The 24,617-nt window shown below is 43.5% G+C and overlaps 1 protein-coding gene and 1 long non-coding RNA gene across 4 annotated transcripts; one reads left to right on the forward strand and one right to left on the reverse strand.

Moving 5' to 3' along the window:
- Nucleotides 1-3,040: 3,040 nt before the first annotated feature.
- On the reverse strand, nt 3,041-24,481 carry LOC137398618 (uncharacterized). 3 transcript variants are annotated; one of them, XR_010978980.1, is made up of 10 exons: nt 24,343-24,481; nt 9,647-9,787; nt 7,913-8,122; nt 6,772-7,815; nt 6,570-6,671; nt 5,935-6,039; nt 4,727-4,880; nt 4,324-4,439; nt 3,683-3,828; nt 3,041-3,293 (listed from the first exon to the last, which is right to left on the reverse strand). XR_010978980.1 is itself a non-coding variant. In XM_068084784.1 (4 exons), exons 2-4 carry the CDS (start codon nt 9,676-9,678, stop codon nt 7,545-7,547), a joined length of 507 nt encoding a protein of 168 aa, XP_067940885.1. In that variant the 5' UTR covers nt 9,679-9,787; nt 24,343-24,481; the 3' UTR covers nt 7,524-7,544. The 3 variants fall into 3 exon arrangements, 2 of the variants coding, with proteins under 2 accessions (XP_067940885.1, XP_067940886.1); XM_068084784.1 differs by lacking the exons at nt 3,041-3,293; nt 3,683-3,828; nt 4,324-4,439; ... (1 more) ...; nt 5,935-6,039; nt 6,570-6,671 and having other exon boundaries at nt 7,524-7,815; nt 9,653-9,787; XM_068084785.1 differs by lacking the exons at nt 3,041-3,293; nt 3,683-3,828; nt 4,324-4,439; ... (2 more) ...; nt 6,570-6,671; nt 24,343-24,481 and adding an exon at nt 24,222-24,289 and having other exon boundaries at nt 7,524-7,815; nt 9,653-9,787.
- On the forward strand, nt 18,383-21,635 carry LOC137398556 (uncharacterized). The gene is made up of 4 exons (XR_010978962.1): nt 18,383-18,671; nt 18,999-19,407; nt 20,054-20,136; nt 21,330-21,635. It is a non-coding gene; the product is annotated as an uncharacterized lncRNA (long non-coding RNA).
- Nucleotides 24,482-24,617: the final 136 nt, after the last annotated feature.

Here is a 24,617-nt window from a genome sequence, read left to right on the forward strand (position 1 = left end):
ATGTATCGCGACACACAATAAAAGTACGAAAGCAATTCAACATAGAACACACGATGTAACTGTTTAAGTTGAGCTATTGTTGGTTAGCGAGCACGACTCTAGCAAATTTTAAGATACATGTAGTCCGAGAACATAATGCGACACGCAAGAAAGGTATTAAGAAAATTCACCATAGTAAATACGATGCGACCGACTTGATTGCGCTAAAAATGGCAACATTTTTTACCACAAAACTTTTGCTGCTAAAAAGGAAATCTAATTAAAAAACAAACAATTTGTAGCTATAGCGTCCAAACAATAAATACATACAGTAACGCAATCTAAGCAGTTGCATCGTGTGTACTATGTTGAATTGCACTTATACTATTATTGCGTGTAATTATACGTCTCTTGGACTATACTAATTGCAAAAGCTGCTGGAATCGTGCTCGCTAGCATGATTCTAGCAGCGCAGAATAATTCTGTGTGTTTCAATCATTTCGTGATTTCAGTTAGAACCAACGAAAAATTTGTTACGTGAATTTGTTACCTTTACTAACTTATTATTTGTCCATAAATCAACACGTTCAACCGAAACTTCACTAGTTTTGCTTCGGAGCATCTGGCCCAGCATTTATAGACTGCCAAATAATTAAAGTAAACAACAATGTAATGCCACGACATTGACAGCAAATCCGTTTCCAAGTCTGTGACTGACAGTGATTATTAAAGCCAATATCGGTCTATTTTCAGTACAAGAAAGGTAACCCTAAAAACCTAAGACGGCTGTCACTCTTCGCGGAGTAATCAGCAACGCTCCCAAACATCACTAATAAGTTTGTGAAGGTCGCTGGTTGAGCCATGCTTTTGGTTAGCAGTAGTTCAAACTGAGCAAGTTTCAGGTTTTTAACGCAACCCAGTGCCACCAGAATGGATATTTGTATTAAAATAACGAATGTGAAGAAAGAGGTTGTTTTGGTTACCAACTTGAAAAAGGTGAGAGTGATTTTAAAAGTGACGACAGTGATTTTAAAAGTGACGACAGTGATTTTAAAAGTGACTATTCTGACGACAACTTTGTGTGGTAGGACCCCCCACTGCAATTACAACGACGGCTATTGTGAATTAAACGATGGATCAATGCTTATGTGGGACCTGAACATAGTCGAAACATGTGAATACACTCAATGGTTCAACGAAGAAGGAGATTTTTTCGACGCACATTTTGTCTCCAATAAACGAGATTTAGCTCTAACATTTTATAACTCGAGACTGAATTCACATAAGGACTGTAACAACTCTAACGTTTCGCTTTCGGACCAAGGCCTTATAGTGAAATTTCTTACACCATTGACGAATGTCACAATTAACGATACGATAAAGGCAAGAGTATCAGCAGTGGGTCAAAGCGCTGCCTTCTTCAATACAATGCTACAGTCACTTGCCTGCCAGCCAACTAAGATGACTCAAGAACTATTTTGGTCAGCTTACTTCTACGCCTGCCACAATCTAGCTGAGACTTTACAGATAGTTACCATGCTATTAGGAGAACATCCATCACTCAGCGCAAGATATTTACTGGACAAGCCAAACGTTATTGCTACAGCAGGTCCGGGTTTCCTCCAAGTTTACCCTTGTACCATACTTAACTACAGTCAATATGAAGTGCTGCCAATAGAAGAGAATAATGGCACAGAATTTATTCCGATGAAGATCAAAATAGCCGGAACAGAAAAAATTGGATATTTTAATCCAAAAGACAATGTGATACACCTATACAGTCAACTGCAAGACAAAAAGAGGCACATTAATGATGCTGGAAGGTAAAATTTCTGAGTACTTTCCGAACGGAGCGATTTCGCCAATAAGGGAAGCCACCAAATTGAGCATTCCGGACATCAACCTCAGCCTCTACAAATACAAGAAACCATATTTAGCAGAGCCCATGTGTTAGGATGGTCAAACACAGACGATTACGGAGGACTGAATGAACTCCTATCTACCTTAGACAGACAGAAAAGAGCACTAAAGGCTATGGGAACCGTCACGAACCGCCATAACACCCTACATTACAACACCGTAGAAAGCAGAGAGAAACTATTTGGCTCATCACTATTCAGCTTTCGATTTGGAGAACACGTAGCCTCAGGTTACAAGCAATGGACGTTCGCTTGTAACATCGTTCTTACATTAATGGTTTTATCAACAGTCATCGGAGGAATCACAAAAGGATGCTTTGTGTACAGAGCAAAGAAGAGTGCAACGGTAAATGCTTTAGATGTGGAGACGGCACTGGAACTAACCGATATGCCAGGACGAGAAGACGAATCTGAAACAGAGTCCGGTGATGACCCATCCGCACCACCGGAGGACTCAGAAATCGAATTATCATCAGAAGACTTAAGCAGTGCACCTCCATCATATAAACCCTACGTACCCGAATCTCACGACCAGGAGCAACTGACAAAGAGCGTGAATGCTTGAGGGCATGGAATGAATACTTTTCGCAGGCATACAATATACAAACTCCCCGAAGACACTCCGAACAGGTTAACGGTGTTACCAACGCCTCAAGAGAAGATTGTAGAAGAGCCACAATAGATGTGAAGATCAACGGATTTATCTGCACGTCACTCTTCGACGCAGGAGCCACGATAAGCCTGATCAATACAAGACTTGCTCGCGAACTGAATCTACACTTACAACCAAGCGACCTGACAGCTACAGGCGTAACCAAAGACACTTTGCATATCATCGGACGATCAACAGTGATTTTGAACATCGGAGGCGAATGGATAGAAAAAATCGGTTTTACATAGCAGATGGTATCTCACATGAAGTAATTTTAGGAACAGATTTAATGAGCAAACTTGGCACAATTTTTGCTTATTTGAAGGAAACACTGACACTCTGAAAAGACTAATGATTGGCAGATCAGCCACCCGAGTTGACCAAGGGAAGATAATAATCCCTATTATCAACCCAATCAGCACACATTTTGAGCTGAAGAAAGTCACCGTGGTTGGAAATATAGAAAGCTTAGATGAAGACTCACGATTGCTCAGTGTGCCGACAACTCCTGCAGAACTGGAGAAGCTCCGCCCCTTTCCAAGTGACCAGCTAGATATCTCAAAGATGAATTTGACGGAAGAACAGTTCAACGAGTTGAGAGCTCGTGGACGAGTTTTCAGACATCGCTGGAGAAGGAATCACCGAGCTTGGACGAACATCAATAGTAGAGCACGTTGTTGAAACATTACCAGGTACCATGCCGATACGGAGCAAGCCATATAACATACCAGTAGGAGTGAGAGCTGAAATCAAACAACAGATCGATCAGATGCAAGAAAAAGATCTCATTTCGCCTAGCTCAGGCAAATGGGCATCCCCAGTCATTTTAGTACGGAAAAAAGATGGCAACTGGAGATTCTGTGTAGACTACCGCAAACTCAACGCTGCCACAGTGAAGCAGTCCATGGCCATTTCTTCAATCAACAGCGCAATAGAGATCATGCATGGGAAGACGTTTTTTAGCTTGATAGATTTGTGTTCAGGATTCTTTCAAGTTTCTCTACACAAAGACTCAAGGGAAAAATCAGGTTTCATAACTCCATTCGGATGCTACGAGTTTAATACCATGCCACAAGGAATGTCAGGCAGCCCAACTACTTTTACAATACTAGCATTGGCTATCATGGCGGACCTGATTAGCGAAGGCAGCAGCTGTGTCTATCTAGATGACTGGCTGATGACATCAAAGACTTTCGAAGAACACATCCAGCTACTGAGAACCGTATTCACCCGTCTTAGCTTTGCCGGAATGAAGTATAGACCATCGAAAAGCCAACTCTGCAAAAGAGAAATTTTGTATCTAGGACACATCGTATCAGAAGAAGGTATAGCAGTCACACCACACAACACGGAGAAGATAAATTCCCCACACCTAAGAATAAGGCAGAAGCTAAAAGATTGCTAGGACTGTTTGGCTACTACAGGACATTTATAAAAGGATTTTCAAAAACTGCTGCACCCATCATACAGCTGACAAGTAAAGACAAAGAGTTCGAATGGAACCCAGAATGCGAAGAAGCAATGCAAATTCTGAAGTCACGTATCACCACCGCCCCTATACTTAGCTTCTCAAACTTTGAAGAACCCTTCATCCTGACTACAGACGCATCGTCTACTAACATAGGAGCAGTACTATCACAAAGACAAGCCGACGGAAAAGAACACCCAATATCTTTCTACTCCAGAACATTGAATGAAGCCGAGAAGAAATGGGACTCATGTGAACAAGAGCTCTTCGCCATAGTAACAGCGGTTAAACACTACAGATCTTACCTGATGAATGTGCCTTTCAAGATCTTCACAGACAATGCGGCATGCACCTACATCCTGAAGGAGCCGGAGTTATCTCCACGCTTAGCCAGATGGGCTATCCAACGCTCAGACTACACCTTTGAAGTAGATCACAGGATAGGCAGTCAAAATAAAGTGGCAGACGCTTTATCAAGAGCGGTCACAGCCATTAACACAGATTCACTGTCATCAGCAATAGATATCGACATGAGAGAAGATCAGAAGAAAGATTTCTTTCTAGGACCTATTTGGAGATATCTCACAAAATCTAAATTTCCTCAAGACGCAGGAAAAGCAAGAAGAGAAATTGTTACAGACAGCGAAAATTTTGTGCTAAAAAAAGTTTTGTACCGAAAACAGGATGAGAAATTACTGCTTGCCATACCTGCAGTGCAGCGACCGTTTCTACTCTACGCTATCCATGACAGCTTAACAGCCATGCACCCAGGAGTGACGAAAACTTTGTTGAAGCTCAAGGAGAAGTATTGATTCCCAGCAATGTCACGAGAAGTGGAAGATTACATTCGACACTATAATTCCTGTCAACAAAGAAAGAGCCCGCATGTACCTACACGAGTACCACTTGGCACCCAGAGGGCTAAAGCACCATTTGAAGTCCTATCTGTCGACTTTCAAGGACCGCTAACAGAGAGCTCATGTGGAATGAAGCACATACTCGCTTTCACAGATCACTTCACAAAATGGACAGAGATAATACCCACTAAAGATCAACTAGCTACAACAGTTGCTAAAGTATACGTAGAACAGATATTGAGCTTCAAAGATTCTATTGAGCGACCGTGCTAAAAACTTCATGAGCGAAATGATCGCAGAAACTAACAGACTTCTAGGAGTGGAACACAGATTCACCAGCCCTTACAGACCACAGACAAACGGAAAGGTTGAGATTTACAACAAATCAATAGCAAACATGCTATCACACTTCGTAAACCCGAGCGACCATAAGGACTGGCCTCGGTACATACCATTTTGCCAACTCGCACACAACTCATCCAAGCACACTATTCTACAAGCCTCACCCAGCTCACTACTAATGTGCAGAGAGATGAGACTACCCTACGATTTAACGAAACCATCACCAGAACCAATCGAAGCGGACGACGGCACATACAAGTCAAAATTACACGAGAGGATGACAGCAGTTTGGGAAAAAGCTAGAGAGCTAATGAAAAGGGGGGAAAGCCAGACAGAAAAGCTACTACGATCAAAAGGCTACACCCAGTTCACTACAAGTAGGAGATTATGTCCTCTACTGTGACAAGAGAGGTTATAAGAAAAAGACATCAAAACTTATCAAGAGATGGAAAAACGCCTACGTTATTAAGAGCAGGACCGAGACTAACGCAACCATTCAGCCATTCGACCGCCCGGACCAACCAGCCATTACAGTACACCTTAACATGCTTAAGCCACACCTTGGACCACTGATTAGAGGAGAACACACAGACATCACTCTCGAATTAAACTCACCAGAAGGAACAGATAGTGAACAAGACGAAACGGAACAGGATGGAACTAAGGTACAAGAGAGCACTCCACAGGAAGATAACGAACAGTTTGATTCACACTTACTAGAAGATACGACGGAAAACGGCGAATCGTCGGCAAATAAAGTACGTTTCCAATTCCCAGGAGAAATAATAGAACCCGATGAAGAGCACCACTACGACAATTCACCTGAAACAGAAAATCAACCATTGACGACAGACATAAATCAAGATGACGTATATGAACCTGAAACATAATTCATGCAATCAACAGAAAATCATAGCCAAACCTTGCCACCTAGCTATGAACAGGAACGAAAGAAAGAGAGAGCTCACGGACTCCGAAGAAGCCCGAAGCCCAAGCGGATAGAAGATTTCGAATATTACGAATAGCTGTAGTTCTTACCTACATGATCGGAACAAGATTTTGGACTAAGACAAATTCTTCCTCAAGAATTAAACCCCAAGGATTATGATTAACAGAACAACAATAACAAAAAGTTCAACATATTTTATTTTTTCCTTCTATAACAACAAACAATAACAATGATAACGATCACCGCCACACCCCCCAAACAGAGAGACACCACGAGCCTGGGATCTAAAAGAAGACAATAACCACTACACGCTCGAGACAACCATTTAAAAAGAAAAATAATTTTTTTTGGAACTCAATTTCATTCACATGAGACCACAATTAAGACAAGTTTAATAACCTACCGACGACCACTGGGAGATCAGGCGTGACAGCTTCTCCCATTACGAAGTGAGAAGGTCACCCCGAGGATTGACGTAAGGTCGGATCAGTTGAAGCGTCAGGCACTACAAGGAACCAATAGTGACAAGAAGCATTAGCACTGGCATAAGGCACGACGGAATAAGAAAACGGACGAAAACAACAAAAGAAAAAATTCCCACTTACAAGTAGTCGGGACAGTGAGACGCGTTATGATGGTGCCCACTCCAGCCATAACCGTACCCCAGGTGTCCTCGCTGGTAACATCTGCCGTGGGTGCACTGGTTGTCAGGCCTATACATGCGCTAACCTTGCCGAAACAAGTGCACCTAGTGAGGTCACATGGCTAAAAAGATTCAATCCAAAAAATGTCCACCGGCACGAACTACCATCATCTAGTAATCACTCATACGCATATGATTAAAGAAATGAACTTACCGCTTCCGTGATGGGATAAGGCCAAACCAACGGCCAAAGTATAACCAAAAGAGACACAACCCTGTACATTTTTCTCCTTCAATTACACAAAGAAGAATGGAGGGAACAGGACTAAGAACTCGCCGAAGGACAGTATACTGATCATATGACACCAAACGGGCTCCGTCATTGGCCAATATCTTCCCACCAGTCAACCAGTAGCTCCACCCACTCTTCAAGACCAACGATTGCGCAAACCATTAAGCGACCTCCAGACAGGAATAGAACAACTACACGCTAACTACACCTAATACATCATCACACAGTCAAGCGTTGATTAACTAGATTCAAGGTCATCATGATTTATCACAAAATATCCCTGCTACGACTGACAAAATCAACGACACAATGATAATGACTAATTGACAACCATTATTTTCCTACACACCCCAACCTGACAGCCACAGCAGCTTCCTCCAGTAAACTACAAAGGACAGCCGATTAAAACACATACAAATAAGTTCAGCTATTTATAAGATTTATTACGCAAGGTATTGAGGTGCACAGTAGAGGAAGGAAGAGCTAAAAATAATAGAGGGACTGATTACACCCCGTTGGCACACTCGCACCAGAGGTCCTGGTGGGTAAAATTGCCAGTCGGTACAAAACCGAGCCCCGCGGACGCACCGCCTATAGCCTCTCCAGACCCAGGCCAGACACTGCGGCCCACACTCTGTCGGGTTTGTCGACCCCACCTCCTCCTCCTCCTCCGAGCTTTCCTCCCCTACCGGAAATGCCCTCGGAGCTGGTGGCCTGTAATGAAGACATGGAACTTCTGCATAACCACTGATTCGGATACAGAGGATGGCAAGAGGATACGGATATACATAAACACGCCATGAAGACCCACCTAGCTTGTTCCTCCAAGTGGCGGAGGAGCCTTTCTCCTCGCCCCGTGACACGCCTCATCATCCAGAATGACACCCCCATCCTAGCCATCGGCACAACCCGCTGCACCGGCCTAGACAGCCCCGATGAGGTGGCCTCGGTCTGTGTGCTGGCATACGAGGTGGAACGCCTTTGGGCACCCGGGAATTCTCTCTCGGTTATCTCACTGAGTCTACCCATATAGAACGCAGATTCATACATAATTGGTAAGTACCTTGACATAATAATAATGTCTGACTTTAATCTAAAGTTGCTCGCTTATGCTCTACCCAACTTACCTTCTCGCAAATGCTAATAACTCAGCTATTACAGCGTCAATAAATGTTCTACTTCCCATGTTTTCTGTAAATGCTGTTGAGAGCCTCCACTCTGTATTTATACCCTGCTGCCGCTATGGACTCTTTGCGAACACCCACGCTTTACCAGTAATTGTTATACACCAATTACCGCATACTAACACCTATATTTCCTTGACAGGTACACCGTGCCGTACGGTTTTATCAATCTCTGATAGTGGCTGATTGATTACCTAATTTGATTAAACACACCACGATTCATTCAACCTTGAGATGGGAGCTAAATTTAGCCCAAAAAGAATATAATAATGGTTGGCGTGTCTCACTCATGTAACGAAAATTGACTTTTGAATTTTTTAGGATAGACTTTATTGTGAAATAGGCACGGCACATACCAGAAAACGAACTCGTTTAAAACTATTAACTTCTATTGTGACTTTCTATTTTTAGGATAAGACAGGTTAGTGATGAAAGCATATGCTTGGACAATTTTTCTTTCTGTAGGTAGCTCAAGCAGTGGAAAGTGAAAATGTCTTACACGCAACTGAGTCATGCATGTTATAACATTTATTTTGTGATTTTAGAATTCTGAGAGGCACGCCAGTTTTTGCTATAATGTTATGTGAAGTTTCTAATTCAAGATTTAGCTTTCTTTCCTGACCATAAGACCAATGACTACCCGCCGCATACAACCACCCACACATACCGACATACGGGAGGACCCGTTTACTTTGCCAAGGGAGACGCAATACAAAAACCAGGACAATAATACGCGACACCGAAAGGACAATTGACACTCGCATATACCACAAGGCAAACTAACAACCATTTACTTTTACTACTAACATATACCTTATTGATCTGGAAAAAAATCCAAAAAAAATTTTTTTTCTTTTGTTCCACTTTTAACATCTTTATGTTTTTGGATTTTATTCATGGTTTTGGTTTTACGAATTATTATATAATTTTTTTTAATTAACGCGGGTACATGGGTTTTAAATATCGTTATTCTAACCACAACTTTATAACTTCATTTCATTTTATATATTCTGTTTATTTTACTACCGTTATGCCAACAGCAACGTTACCACGAAATGCCGACATGAGGACATATCGTTCTTTAACAACGGGAGAAATGTTGTATGGAAATACTTCGAAAACAAGATACCAGCAGGGAATGTAGCCAGACCGCAGTACAAGCATATAATTCGTACAAGCATCAAGACACCTAAAAGACATAAAAAGATTCTCTAATTGGAAATGTCAGAATTAGAAGACATCAATCTTGGAAACTGCTGAGTCAACACCGTCAACACCGCCTGCGGAGACCGCCAAGGAATTTGGGAGTAATTACATCTATCCACCCATCACCAAGCACTACCAAAAATAACTGAACTTACCCTCACCCTGAGCCGGTATTTTTCCATGACATGTCACAGCGCCAACGGAAGCAATATTATGCAATCCCAGTTTCAAGACACAGAGACAGCGCTCTTCAGATGACACGCTCGGAGACAGTGTTCCCTCCAGTAGACTTACTCCTACAACACAAAGATATAATACGAACATTACACGTACCCGTCCTCAGGCTATCCTGAATACATATAAAAGCGAACAATTTTGGTAGCTCATCCTCTTATGACAGTGACACTTGTAGACGTACAAGACGAGCTTAAGAGCCTATACAGCTGTTGGCGTAAGAGATTATTTTACTTAGCTTTTACTACTTGTTATCTATCTTATATTCTAGAATTTTGCTACTTGTGTATTAGGTTTTGGTTCATAAGAATAAAGTATAATTGATTGTCATAGTCCACCTCTAAAGGTGTAAACACACTAGGCGATTTTATCGCGAGCGTCATGAGGAGGGCGGAGATATCGCTAGCGTGCGCATAAACACACTTGAGCGATTCACTAGCAAGTGATATAATGGGCACGCCCACAAACTGCCAATAAAATTCCGTATCATTAGTTTCTTCGGAGTTGTTAATAAATGTAGGTCAGTCAATATGGCGCCGTCTAGGCGACGACGTAAACAACTTACGCATTTGTTATTAAACCTATCTCACTTTCACGGATTGTACACTGCCTACATTACAAGGAGACATAAGAAAAACGATTATTGCATTTTTAACTGTAATATTTTTCACATTTTTATACATATTTTATTTTGTAGAGGTTTTTTATATTTAAGCCTAATGTATTAAATATTTACCGTTCTCAAGATGGTCAACCTGTGCAACGATTGATTCCAAATGTTGGTTTTCAACTTGGATTTTTTGTAATTTTTGTTTGTTATGGTGCACATGACTGGGAGTGCTATTATTAAATTTATGAACAATTCAGTGCTCGTTCTGAAGATGTTTCAATATTAACAAAATAGCAAATTGTCGCTGCTGTACGTTGGTGAACATTGATAAGAAATAATTACCCGCCATAAAATTGCATTCTTGTAAAATCCAACCAATCGAAATGCATCTCGCTAGCGATAAAGTTGTGCAGAGAAAGTCTAGCGTTATCGCTCTGGATGAGCACGCTGGGTGAATTCTAGCGCAGATTAGCGCCACGCAGCGCGATATCGCTCTAAATATCGCCTAGTTTGTTTATACCTTAACATTCAACATAGCTAGTCTCACACTGAAGATCTAGGTCAAGTCCTACAATTGGGACTCCACACTGATATGTGCAAAATTAGTATACCTGATTAGCACATAGAAACAAAGGACTACAAATTATACATAGTAGGCTATAGCTAACGCAGTTACCCTTCCGAAACAAAAGCCACGATTCATGACTGGCATATCCTATGAACTAAGTATTACCATCTAATTATACATACTTCAACGGAACCAATGCTGATGTAAGAATGAATAATTTAACCTTGAAAGACACACAGCATTGTATCCCTTATGGCTCAAATAAGGGTAAAGACAGCCTACCAGTTTCTAGATACTGCCTCTGAGTGGTTGATTTTAGAATAAGAAATCTGCAGCTCCCAATCTCAGTGAGCTCCACAGACTTGAAGTTGGACAACACTCAGAGGTAGACGTACCGACGAGCCCTGCAACAAGTCGCAAGCCTAAGTACTTTGGTGAGTCAATGTGCTCTCTAGTTGTCTTTGATTTATAGCCTGTAAATACTTATCATAACTAATTAACGGGATAACTAGATAGAGCAACACTCTTGGTAAATCATAACAACAAGGCGGCTTGCCTAAACATAATAAACCACATTGGCATAGTTTAGATTGAAGTGGAACTTGTAGTCATTAATCATTGATGTTAGTGTGTTATTCGAGTAAAGCAAATTACTTAAATACACATACAACAATATTTAGAAATAACCTAATGGTTTGAAGTTCCAAAATATTATTATAAAAAAATTCCAAATTTAAATAATAAAAAACCTTCATTCTGAAGGAAGAATATTTCACTCACTAGCTTATAAATTTATCTAATCACCGACAAAATGCAGTCAAACTCGTACACTCAGTAGTGACACTGATCGACTCTCACTCACCCAGTGACTAGTGTAGTATCTGGATCTGGATGATGTTTAGTCCCTAGAGCCTCATGAGAAGCAAGAGAGGGACCCTCCGATCACTAGGTCTTTTTTTTGTTAGTCCGCTACAATCTCCCCAGTGCGGATCTCCCGAGATGTCCTGAGGATGAATCCCTGCAAAAACTGACCAGAGTCACAGGAGAGGGCGTTTAGATTGTTAGAACGTGTGGTCATGTAGTGAGTAGATGCGTTCATTTCGGTCAGTGTGTCATAGATGGATGGAAACGTATCTTCGTTTGATACGATATTAATGTACAAAGACAATCTCTGTTGCTGTCTTCTGTGTTTTAAAGACTTTAAGCCACACATGAATTTTTCTTCTGAGACGGACACCTCTCTGCTTTTAATATTTTTAATGAACCTCACAGCTTTATTTTGTATGCGTTCCAGCATGTCGGAATGCGTGGCTGTATGAGGGTCCCAGACCTCGGCTGCGTATTCAAGAACAGGTCGACACAGCTGCTTATAAGCAATCAATTTCACTGCGACTGGGGCATCACTAATAGTATTTTTTAACAATCCAAGGATGTGTGATGCTTTCATACAAATATATTCAATATGTGTTGTAAAGATTTGCCCAAAAATAGAGGCAATCTTCGTATTATTATGTAGGACCTGGTTCTTGGTGGTTGTCTTCTCTTGAGATGGTTGATAATTAGTTCGCGAAGGGATCAATCAACCAGTTATTTTATAAGGAAACCAAAACAAGGATAATTTATTAATTACACAAGGAAATAAGCACAAGTTTACAAGTTAATTAAAAAGTGAGACAATGGCTGATAAAACATGAAACTAAAACACAGTAGGTAACTACCTGGCTTCGAGAGAGAGCGTGAGTAGTAGAATAATACAAGTGTCCAAAAAGTAGAATAAAATAAGAGTATATGTGTCTCCAGAGGTTAATTCAACAAGCTGTGGATAACAATGAAGGGGCCGTATATATAGAAAGAGTGAGGCCACGCCTTGTTCGGATTAAAATGTTTGAGAAATAAGTAATACTAAAAATATATCCCGATGGTCACTGTGAAATAGCTTTATGGTTGCTTCAAACCATAAACTCGGAAAACGGAGAGCCAAGATGGGTAGAGTTAATCTACTTCGGTTAGATAAATTTTACATAGTCATGCAACCCTAGGCGGAGTATTTCTATGTTCATTTGGATCGTTAATAGATTGTCTTTAAAATGTCAGTTTGTTGGTGTAAGATGTATCTTCTGGTTGAGTAAAGCTGTATAGATGTTAGGATGAATGTCATGTTGAAATCTGTTTCGATCGTGGGAATTCGGATCCGTGGGAATTGGTCTGTGGGAACCTTACACCTCCCCCATCCGCCAGTCGAACGGCACGGGAGACGACTCCATAAAAGGACATGGCAGTTTGTATTGGATATATATATATACGTATATGGACAATCCAACGATCGTTGGTGATATAAAGTTTCTCTGGTACACTCAGGGGTGGCTGGTAAATAAGCGCAGGGCTGCATGACTCCCAATTCGTCCACAATCACGAACTCTACCCGGGTTGGTTATCCGTCCTCCAGAGCAGACTGCCAGGCTAAAATAAAATACACAAACTACAGGAGTAAAAGTTCTCACAAAGTCAAAGCAAAAGCTCTAACCAAATGTACGGAATACCAAAAAGAAAACCATATAAGAAGGAAAACCAAAAAAAAACATAGAAAGCCATAAAAAAAAACACAGAACCAACTTAGACAAACAAAGATTTCATCCATGCACCAATCCAATTCACGTTATTGGCGTACACTTGCCTTGTTAACCAACTGTCCTGGGGGTTGACCTTCATCTAGCCTCCAGTTTAGTGTCAGGCAGGCCAGGTAGATCTAGATAGCTGGGACAATGTAGACGATATAGGCAGTTTGGATAGTGTAGAAGGTTAAGATAGCTCGGATAGTGTAGATAATGTAGACAGCTGACGCAGTAGGCAACTTCCTGGTTCTCTGCGCCTAACAGTAATAAAAAAACAAACAGCAGCACAAGTGTTCCTTTCATATTTTTTTTTTTTTCATCTGGCAGGGTGGGTGACTTTGGCTGCTACCTCTAGCATTCCTCTTGCACGAGATATTGTCTACTCACTCATTTGGAGGGAGGCGGGTCAGAGACAATGGCTCTCATGACTTAGGAGCCTCCCTCAGTGGTAGAACAGGCCTCATAAGGTTATTGTAGGATAGATATATGGTGGCTATTGGCTGTGGTGGGCCGTAGGGCATCGACAATGTCTGCATGCGGTCTCAAAGTCCTATCTCAAGGACCTGTCTCCTCAAGGTCAACCAAGCGGGGAGGGGTAGGAACCTATAACTTAAACCATGTTTATGGCATGCGCATGGCCAAAGCCAGGCCTCTTCTTCCAAAAGGTACCCTGGTTAAATGTGTTTACGATTTGTTTAAAATTTAATCCGTTAAGAAAATTCATTCATAAAATTCATGCAATGCAACTGTGCTCAGCTTAATTCCAGTTTCAACTAAAAACATTATTACTACTCAAACCAACAATTCAAATTAATCTCAGTAAAGTATGCTGGATAGGCGCCACCCCCGTCGGTGGTTCGGCAGCAAGGTTTTGTCGCGTGTCCTCCTTTTGAAACTCGCATTCCCGTACCTGGGCCCTACCGGGGTGCCACATCTTCTTTGTCGTATGTAATACATTCTTTGCGAGAGGCATTCTGTCAGTCGTAAAGGAACCCTCCGACTTCCTGCAACGATACCTATCACCTCCCTACACCCACGCTACTGGGTCCTTACGGATACCCCCATTCACCACCTCATCAGGTTAGTACTGTTCCGAATATCCTACATGGGACAATGGATTACATAGTATAATATGAAGTATGAGGTCATAGAAAGTTGTTGTAGTGGCCCACCAGCTGGGTAAGCTGATGAGCATAACATAAGTGAACCAGATTAAATTAAAACACGGTCAGGCTGTGGCGATAACCTACTTGTACAGGGTACTCCATCGCGCTACAACATTGATTGGGTTAGAATAGTTAGTCAGGTTAATTACTAAGGAGTATTGCCAAAATCAACCAAGCGCGAACGTTCATACGCTCGCCTTATGAACTGAGGCGAGAGTGTAATAATAAATTTCATGTTTGACAGGTGCAGCCACATCAGGAATAATAAACACAGCGGCATCCTAGACAGACAAGGTTGCGCAAACAAAGCGCAAAAATCCATATCAAGGCACCACGAACGGCGGGCACAAAGAGAAACCAAGTATAAAGGGTAAACCAAGAGAGAACAAACAGCGAATAAAATATAAACAATCACAGAGCGGCAGGATTCGACCCCACGTACATAGTTCTACAGATTAAACCATCACCTCTTTTTGTGAAGCATTTTTGTAGCTTCTGATAAGTTTTTACAAGATACAATAAATCAGCATAGCTTTCTTCTATACCCATACTTGTGACTTATTACTCACAATAAAATTTATTTGCATGGGTAGCATTCGAGAATTCAAGGGTTATACATACAACAAGGGCAAGCAGGCGTAAGCCACGGTCACTGAGCGTGACGGCATAGCTACGAAGGGCATGAAATGTTAAATAGAAATTAGCTAACCAATAGGAAGGGACTACGCTATCGTACGCAATCTCAAAGTCAGTAAGTATACGCATAAATGATTATACACAAAAAAAACTAGAAGAAAAGAGAGTGTCACTGCGTATTGGACCGTAGGTTATAAGTATGGTTCCTGGGCTTAGGCTGAAGAGCGCGTGACTGGTTATTCACGTGCCCGTCTGAAAGAGTATTATCTACATGGCCATCTGGTGCAGGGATTAATGTTTTGGACTTGTAGGCAGGTTTAACAAATTGCGCAAGCGGAGAAGCAGCCCTTTTTAGGCGCTCTAAGTGGACAACAAACTCTACTCCGGTAGGATTACCGTCTACATTCATAGCTTTAACACGAGCATTTAATCCTCTCAAGCCAGTCAAGACATAAGGGCCGTGGAACTGAGACGTGAATTTCTTCACTTTCCCAGGTAGGGTGCGAGGGACTAAGACATAGACCGTATCTCCTACCACATATTTGTGTTGCCTAGCATGCATATCATGGTAGAATTTGTACGTGCGCTGAGCACTTTCAATATTGTCACTTGCCAAACGCCATGCTACAGCTAAGAATTCACGAGTGGTTTCGGCAACACTTTTATCCTCATTATAGGTTTCAGGCAAAGAGGCAGGCACACATAGATCAAAAGGAATGTCAATTTCCCTCCCGCACTGGAGGTAAGTGGGAGTAAAACCTGTACTGGCATGCTGGGTATTATTATAACTGTGAATGACAAAGGGGGTCAGCTTATCCCAGTCGTCCTGGCATGAGCTGACCATGGTTGCCATCAGATTACTGTAAGTGGAAAAGAAACGCTCAATGAGGCCATTAGTGGCCGGATGAAATGGGGTAGTCTCTTTCTTCTCAATTCCCAACAGGGAGGTCAGTTCCTTCATAACCCCGTTCACAAACTCGCCACCATTGTCGCTCAGCAGGACGCCTGGCATGCCTAGTGGCAATATCACGTGCTGAACCAAAGCCTCGGCCACTGTGGCCTTGGCCTTGTCAGGCACTGGTACTGCCACCACGTACTTTGTGAAGCAACACTGAAATGCCAGTATGTACCGATTGCCCTGCTGAGTGACAGGTAGTAGCCCAAGCATGTCTGTACTCACCCTAGCGAAGGGGCATTCGCATCCTAGTGGCTGGAGTGGGTACACCGGCTTGGAATGAGTTCTCTTTCTCTGATTGCAGAGTACACAGGCCTCCACGAAGGCAGCAACGGTCTGGTGCATTCCCAGCCAGTAGTATTTCTGGGCTAGCCGTCCGAGGGTGCGCTTCCTCCCAACATGGCAACCAAACAAACCGGAATGGTATGCCTGCAACACGTCAAGCTGCATGGAGTCAGGTACGCAAAGTAACGGGCGAGTGCTGCCGGCAGGATGGAAGTAGAGCACGTGGCCATGGACGGAGTACTTGTCGCGATGTAATTGGAGGTGTCGCTTCTGGGTCACATCCAGCTGATGTGGAATGGTCCCGCTTTGTAGGAGGCCGAGAATCTGTCCCAGGAAGTGGTCTTCTCTCTGTCTCCTACTAAAATCATCAACCTCAGTCGGAGACGCATTCAAATACAAAGCGGTAGCGTCCACGAACCTTTCAGTTGTGTAAATGGCTCTGGACAAGGCGTCGGGAACTACATGTGTCTTACCAGGTTTGTAAACTACCTTTAAGTTGTACTCCTGAAGTTTCAAAGAATACTTAGCCAGTCTAGAGTTCTTATGATTTGCTGTCATGAGCCACTGTAGGGGTGCATGATCCGTTACGACAGTAAGGGGGTAACCCAGCACAAGGTGCCTAAAATGAGTGCAAGCATCCACGATGGCCAAGCCTTCTCGCTCAAACGTGCTGTACCTCTGCTCAGTTTCGTTTAAACTTCTGCTATAGTATGCCACCGGATGCAACTTACCCTTGACATACTGGCACAACTGAGCCCCCAGTGCATAACCCGAGCTGTCAGTGTGTAAGAAAAAGGGGAGGCTGAAATTAGGAAAACGTAACACCAGAAACTCGACCAGTCTCGCCTTTAGGTAAGTAAATGCTTCTTCACACTCTTTAGACCACGTAAATGTTCTATCTTTCTTCAACAAGTCTATTAACGGTTGTGCCTTTTCACTATAGTTACTGATATATGCTCGATAAAAGTTTAACATGCCTAGTGCACGGCGTAAAGAGGGTAAATCATGAGGTGAGGGAAATCTTTGTATCTTTTCCACTAAGCCAGGGGCGGGTTTACTGCCTACTGACGTAAACACGTACCCTAGGTATTGCACTTCAGCTCGTGCCCAAACAGATTTCGCAGGGTTAATTTTCACTCCATACTGGATAAACTTGTCCAAAACATTGCCAATCCGCCTTTTATGCTCAGCATAATTCGGGGGTGAAAAGATTAAAATATCATCCAGAAAACATTGACATTCTACCCACAAAAGATTTCCCAGTATAACTGAGACAGCTCGTTGAAATACACTGGGTGCATTAGTCATGCCAAAGGGTAAACATCGGTACCTCCATACGTTGTTGTAGGTGACGAAGGCTGAGCGGTCTCTATCCTCCTCGCTGTCCAACTCCAATTGCCAATACGCCTTCTGGAGGTCGATGGTTGTGTACAGGCCCTGTCCGGATAGCATCTCCCGCACGGAGTCTTGATGGGGGAGGGGATGACACAGCTTCTTGGTGGCAGCGTTGATCGCCCGATAGTCTGTGCACAGTCGCCAAGCTCCTTCCTTCTTCTTCACTAATAGGACCGGGGATGCCCATGCTGACTGGTTTCCGGGCTCAATTAGACCTGCCTGTAACATTCTCTGAATTTCACGATCCAGCGGTTCTCGCTGCGAGACGGGCAAACGATAGGGAGCTTTCTTGATGGGTAAGGTGTCTCCCGTATCACATACCCTACCCGCTAACCCCGTGATTTTCCCTAAATCATAATCATGTGTGGCGAAAGCTCTTGATTTGGTGTGCAAGAACTTTCGCAAATCATGCTTTTCATTTTCAGTGAGAACCGATTTGGACAGGTCTACCTTAGACACCACATCCTCGAGAGGCGCCCCTGGAGGAGTCAAAATTGCCGGGTCCAATGTGCATTGGTCCAAAACAAACTCGGCAGGAAGGGCCTCCAACACCCCCAAAGGCGTGCCTCTGTACACCACCACATGGTTCTCACTGGTATTAACCACTCGGCACCCAAAGTGGCCCTCGGCTTGATTGACTGACCTTGAGAGGATCAAGTCCTCATGTAGATGTCTCGGTTCAAATAGGACGGTGACTTTCCCGCCAAATTCTGAGCAAGGTACTGTAAATTTTGAATCTGTCATAGGAGGGAAAACTAAGTCTGTGTGTAATGTGGCTAGTTGTTTACCGGTGTCCACCCTGTCGGTTGTTAATACATCAAGGTCACGAAGTGCACGCACCTGGTGAGGATTAAAACTAAGTCTGAGCCTTCCGGAGGTGTATTCAAACCCCACGTGACCAAACTTCTTAAGATTATCTACGCCTATAATAAGGTCGTAGGGACAACTGGCTAGTATCAAGAATAATCCTTTACATCTCACTTCCGGCTCAAACTGTAATGGTGCATACACTTCGCCTATTCCCTTGACTACATTACCTGTTACAGAGCGGATAGCCCTGCAACTGTTCCGTACCCACCTGGAGAGGCCGAGTTTGCTGCAGAGGTCCTGGGTCATGGTACTCACCTGGGCTCCAGTATCGATCAGGGCGTCCATCGGGGTCCCATTCACCTTCAAGCGGGTCAAGGACAGGTGTGAGGAGGAAGAGCCGCAGAGGAGGTCATGTACAGTCGGAGCGAACCTAGCCGACCGCCTGGGGCGGCTCCTCCTGGGTCTCCGAGTCGGACGAGGGAGCGTTCTTGACGGGTCGCCATCATGCAACTCACTGGTCGTTGAAGTATCCTTGCTGGAAGGAGGATAAGGCGGAGCCGTGAGAGCCATCTCAGCGGGGCCCTCCGCCTCAGCTGAGTCCTGGCGGATCTCCCCAGCGCCCTGCTGGTTGACCTGCACCGAGAGGTTAGTACTTGCTCCCGAGCCATTAGTGCCACCACCCCACATATAGTTATTTAGCCTCTGCTTGGGTTCCTTTAAAAGAGACTTACAGCGAGTACAAGTTCTAATTAACAGCCACAAGTTTTTTATCGTTACAATTATGCAACAAACAAAAATCCACAATTGTTTCAGGTCTACCTCTTTTAAATTTGTTAAGAAAGCAAAAGTTCCCTTTTTAACTATGGACCTGGCCATAGTTCCAGCCTGTTGCTGCGGGACGGCATGGACGTGGGAAGAGATGCCTAGATATTCGAGAACTGCTTTTTGCTTTGCATTTTCTCCCTGCAAGTCATTTAAGCTATATTTTTGTCCAAATTCCTTCCAGTCATGCAAGACAAGGTTATGAATGATGGTGCCATTAAGTGGGAAGGCTGTCGATGAGTAATTCAGAGAGACCAGATTTAGTGTGTCAGTTTTACCTATTTCTGTAAGTGTGCCGGTTTGGTGATGATAGAAATAAGCCTTATCGCTCAACACCACAGGTAATTCCACATCTAAGGCACAGTCATCTGAATGAGTGTTTCTGTTGAGTACGTGCGTGTGTGTATCCATGAATAGAGTCATGTTTTCGTCGTTAATTATGACTGTCATAGGGATTCTGTCACTGCAGGTGTCTGAGGCGATGATATGGTAATCGTCTACCGGCTCACATGGATAAGCCGTAATGAGATTTCCAGTCAGTCGCGCAAACAAGTAAGTTTGTTTAGTCAACAGTCTAGTAGCTAAGGTGGGGTTACCTGCTAATGAAGTGGTTAGTAGTTTGGTCGTAGTTTTCATGTATTGGCAAGTGGCAGCAAGGGCAGCTCGGAACATGGTAACTAGGTTATCTCTCATCCTCCACTCCACCGCTTGCAGGCGGGCATTCAGCTCCGAACTGACCACCAGACCCCCTTTAGTTGGCTCTGCCTCCCTTCGTCCTCTGGACTGGGGTCTCCTCACGGCGATCTGCTGGTCAGATATTTCGAGCTGTCCGCCACACTGCGCACTCATGGAGAAGGTGGTGTTTCGGGTGAATGTCAGTGCCAATTCACCATCTTCCGAGAGCCACGTATTAGCTTGCGCTTGTCCGTCCTATTTCCTCTGAAACAGAAAGTCACATGTTTCATTTTCGTCCGGGGTCCACATTAGGAAAGACCCGTCCCTAAGGTTACATGTACCTTGCTCGTAAATACAGTGTGACACTACCCCAACCACGCTCTCCATAACCTCGCCATCCCCATGTCTCTTTAAGACTAGGGTCTCGTAGAGGTAGGCGTTCGAGGCCGTGAAGGAGTAGGTCTGACAGCATTTAAAGCCGGATATGTACCTGATGTCAACCTTATTGTCGGTCTTGTAGACTCCATTTGCTTCAGTCATTGCTCCAAAGTCGCTCGTTTTTTGGTCTCTCATTCTTACACATGCGTCAAAGGTCACAGGCTGTGTTTTGTAGTCAATGGTCTTTTTCCTATTACCGCCTACAAAATTTGCGGAGGAAGTCACCAAGGTCTGTACTACTTTGCACACTATCGCGGTGGTCCGGTATTGGGCATGGTTCTGTCTATATAGCTCAATAGTCATGGGGGTTGGTTCAGGTATCTGGTCAGCAGAAGGTAGAACACAAGTTGGAGTCTCAGGTAGTCTAAACCGAGCAATTGGGTTCGACGTACGACAAATCATAGGGGTAGTGGCCGCACAAGTCGGTAGGCAAAGGAGTATCAGTATGGCATAAGTCCTTAAGAGTCTACCATTTAGTCTGTACATAATCCCTATCAATCCATTGGTCATCGTAATCAACACTGAACGGGAGTTGCTTCCCCTCTTAAGTTTTATGTATGTACGTGTCAGGCATGTCATGATCAGTATAAGTAGAGTCAGCATAAATGAGTATTGATGCTTACTTGTTGTAGGTGCGGAAGGAGGGTGTCCGGGTGCCTGCGTTGCTAGCAAGGCTTCCGTGCTAACCTTTACACCACCGACGCCACCCTCATCATTCGGCTCGGGCCGCAGGTCCACGACCTCAAGAAAACTGACATCAAACACAGCACAGTTGTTAGCGGTCCGAGCCCGCCCTGAACGCTGCCCATGCGGAGGTCGGGAGGGTCTAGCCCCCGGCCCGCGCATAGGAGCGCCCGGCGTGTTCGGGTTGCCAAAAGGAGGCGGGGGCCCAGGAACCATGGCCTCCCGAGGGGGGATAATACGCCGCCCCCTCAAAGTAGGAGTCCGGAGGTCGTACCTGGCGCGGATTCTCCCAATCAGGTTGGTAACCGCGAGGTGGCTCCTACTCCCTAGGAGAGTGATTAGTTAGCATACTGTTGGAAGGGTGTTGTCTCTCACCATGGTTAAGTTTTCGGGAAGGACATGTCTTACGGAAATGTTGCAAGCTACCACACTCAAAGCAACCCTTCTCCCTGCGGAGATTTTGACTCTCTGCTCTTTTAGGGGTGAATCTCCGATTCTGGGGTATATCAGCCATACCCATGCTATCGGACGATTCATACCCTTCACCCCGACCGCGCAGGGTGCCTATAGCCCTCTGCCCAGTCTCTACACTGCAAGCCATCTTGACTATCTTATCGATAGCCTTGTCAGAGACAGTTAATAGGTTTTTGCGAATGTTATCTACCAGGTTAAGCTTGAAATGCAAAGATACAAAGGGGTCTGACAACGGGGTCCCACTAGCAGTAACAACTTTCCTAAATCGTTCGTAATACTCCTTTACAGGCTCGCGGGGAAGTTGTTTGGTCATGGAAATCTCAAGAGCAGCTTGATCTGACCCTCTACTTGCCCCCAGCTTTATCTTCATCTCATTGCACAGCTCTTTGTAAGTAATATTTCTATCTTTCCGAATAATTTCGTCGTAGTATCCTTTTGGTATGCTCAATAGATAAAAACCCAATACTGCCGTTTTGCTTTTGTCTGGCACTCTATTGAAAATACAGCAGGTTTCAAATTTTGACAGGAATTCGGGCCAGGTCAGATCACCCGTCTCCCCCGCAAATCCCTTCAAGGCAAATTTCAACCAATCTCTGGGATTGCCCCCTGTGTCGTCAGACCTCTGGGTAATTTGCCGGGAGTTCCCAACACCAAAATCACCACCACCAACATGCATCAATTCCCCTTCACCAGTAACCCCAACACCACCAGACAAATTAGAACCTACTTCAGATGGCCCTCCTAGCTGCACATCCTCATCCTCCGATCCTTCGAGGCTTGTCAGGTTCTCCCGTCGGCGGGACCTCCCCATCGGTGACTCCTCCTGATCGGTGCGGTGCAGGTTGCGAACCTGCCTTACCCGCTCGCGGATATCCCTTGACGTCTCGGTCACGACCCCTGCCAAGGAGTCCACCAGCTCCTTTGCTCTCTGGCTGGTCCTCTCCTCTGACACCTGCAGGTCGGCCCTCAGCTCTGTCATCTGCTGTTCCTGTTGGGATGCGGCATGTTGCATCGCATCCCTAAGTGCTGTCATCATCTCCTCTCGAAAAGCCTGGATGCTCTCCACTACTGCCTGCTTTACTTGTTCCTCAGCCATTGTGTGTATTTACCGTTACTGGCTTATTAAGATATTCTAGTTAAGTATCTGAATTACTTTTTAAGCAAGTTAATTATCTATTCATTCAACTTATTAACCCAACAATTTATGTTACTACTAACCCAAATTCTATTTAACTCAAAGGAATATTATTATTCTATTTACTTTTGTTATTCCCGGGTTTCGGCACCAATGTAAAGATTTGCCCAAAAATAGAGGCAATCTTCGTATTATTATGTAGGACCTAGTTCTTGGTGGTTGTCTTCTCTTGAGATGGTTGATAATTAGTTCGCGAAGGAATCAATCAACCAGTTATTTTATAAGGAAACCAAAACAAGGATAATTTATTAATTACACAAGGAAATAAGCACAAGTTTACAAGTTAATTAAAAAGTGAGACAATGGCTGATAAAACATGAAACTAAAACACAGTAGGTAACTACCTGGCTTCGAGAGAGAGCGTGAGTAGTAGAATAATACAAGTGTCCAAAAAGTAGAATAAAATAAGAGTATATGTGTCTCCAGAGGTTAATTCAACAAGCTGTGGATAACAATGAAGGGGCCGTATATATAGAAAGAGTGAGGCCACGCCTTGTTCGGATTAAAATGTTTGAGAAATAAGTAATACTAAAAATATATCCCGATGGTCACTGTGAAATAGCTTTATGGTTGCTTCAAACCATAAACTCGGAAAACGGAGAGCCAAGATGGGTAGAGTTAATCTACTTCGGTTAGATAAATTTTACATAGTCATGCAACCCTAGGCGGAGTATTTCTATGTTCATTTGGATCGTTAATAGATTGTCTTTAAAATGTCAGTTTGTTGGTGTAAGATGTATCTTCTGGTTGAGTAAAGCTGTATAGATGTTAGGATGAATGTCATGTTGAAATCTGTTTCGATCGTGGGAATTCGGATCCGTGGGAATTGGTCTGTGGGAACCTTACAGTGTATTCCACTTGTTGTCTTTTGAAAGGTACACACCAAGGTATTTTACAGTGTCACATGTGATTAAAGGGGTGTTCCCGAGATGGTAATTTATGAGGTATTTGTCTGTAAGAGAGGTTTTCCCGAATGAAACAATAGTGCTCTTTTTGGCGTTAAATAACATACCATTGGACTGTCCCCATTGAAATAGGTTATCGAGGTCAGTTAGTTAGTTGCCACTAGTTAGTAGAACTAACTAGTGGCAGTACTAACTAGTAGTAACACAACTAGTAGTGGCCGTAGACTTGAGCAATAGTAATAGAACTAGTAGTACAAGTGACTCACTTGTGAAATGCCATGCCTTTTCCTTTACAAGTCCATTCTTGCGGTTTTTGCAGTTTATAGAATAGCAATAGCACTGTGCACCTACACCCTTTTCTCCCTTACATAAATTATTAGTAGTAACCTCAGTAGTCTGTTCCTTTAATTGAGCGGTGTATTCGTGATCTTCCATAGCTGTTAAATCTGAAATTAGATTTCTTTCTCGCATTGAACACGATGAAATTACTTCTAACGCTACCTGAAAATGGCGTCGGCCAGATTTCCGTACTCGCAAATGACCTCTGCCTTTTCAGGGGTTTTTAGTTCAATGGAGTTATCCGTTTCCGTAGTGCTAGGTTTTCTCAGCGATGTCTCCCGTCCAAGCTACACAATTGTAGACGGAGTGAAATAACATATCAT

Source organism: Watersipora subatra, chromosome 6 (genome assembly GCF_963576615.1).
Source record: "Watersipora subatra chromosome 6, tzWatSuba1.1, whole genome shotgun sequence".
Taxonomy (NCBI): domain Eukaryota; kingdom Metazoa; phylum Bryozoa; class Gymnolaemata; order Cheilostomatida; family Watersiporidae; genus Watersipora; species Watersipora subatra.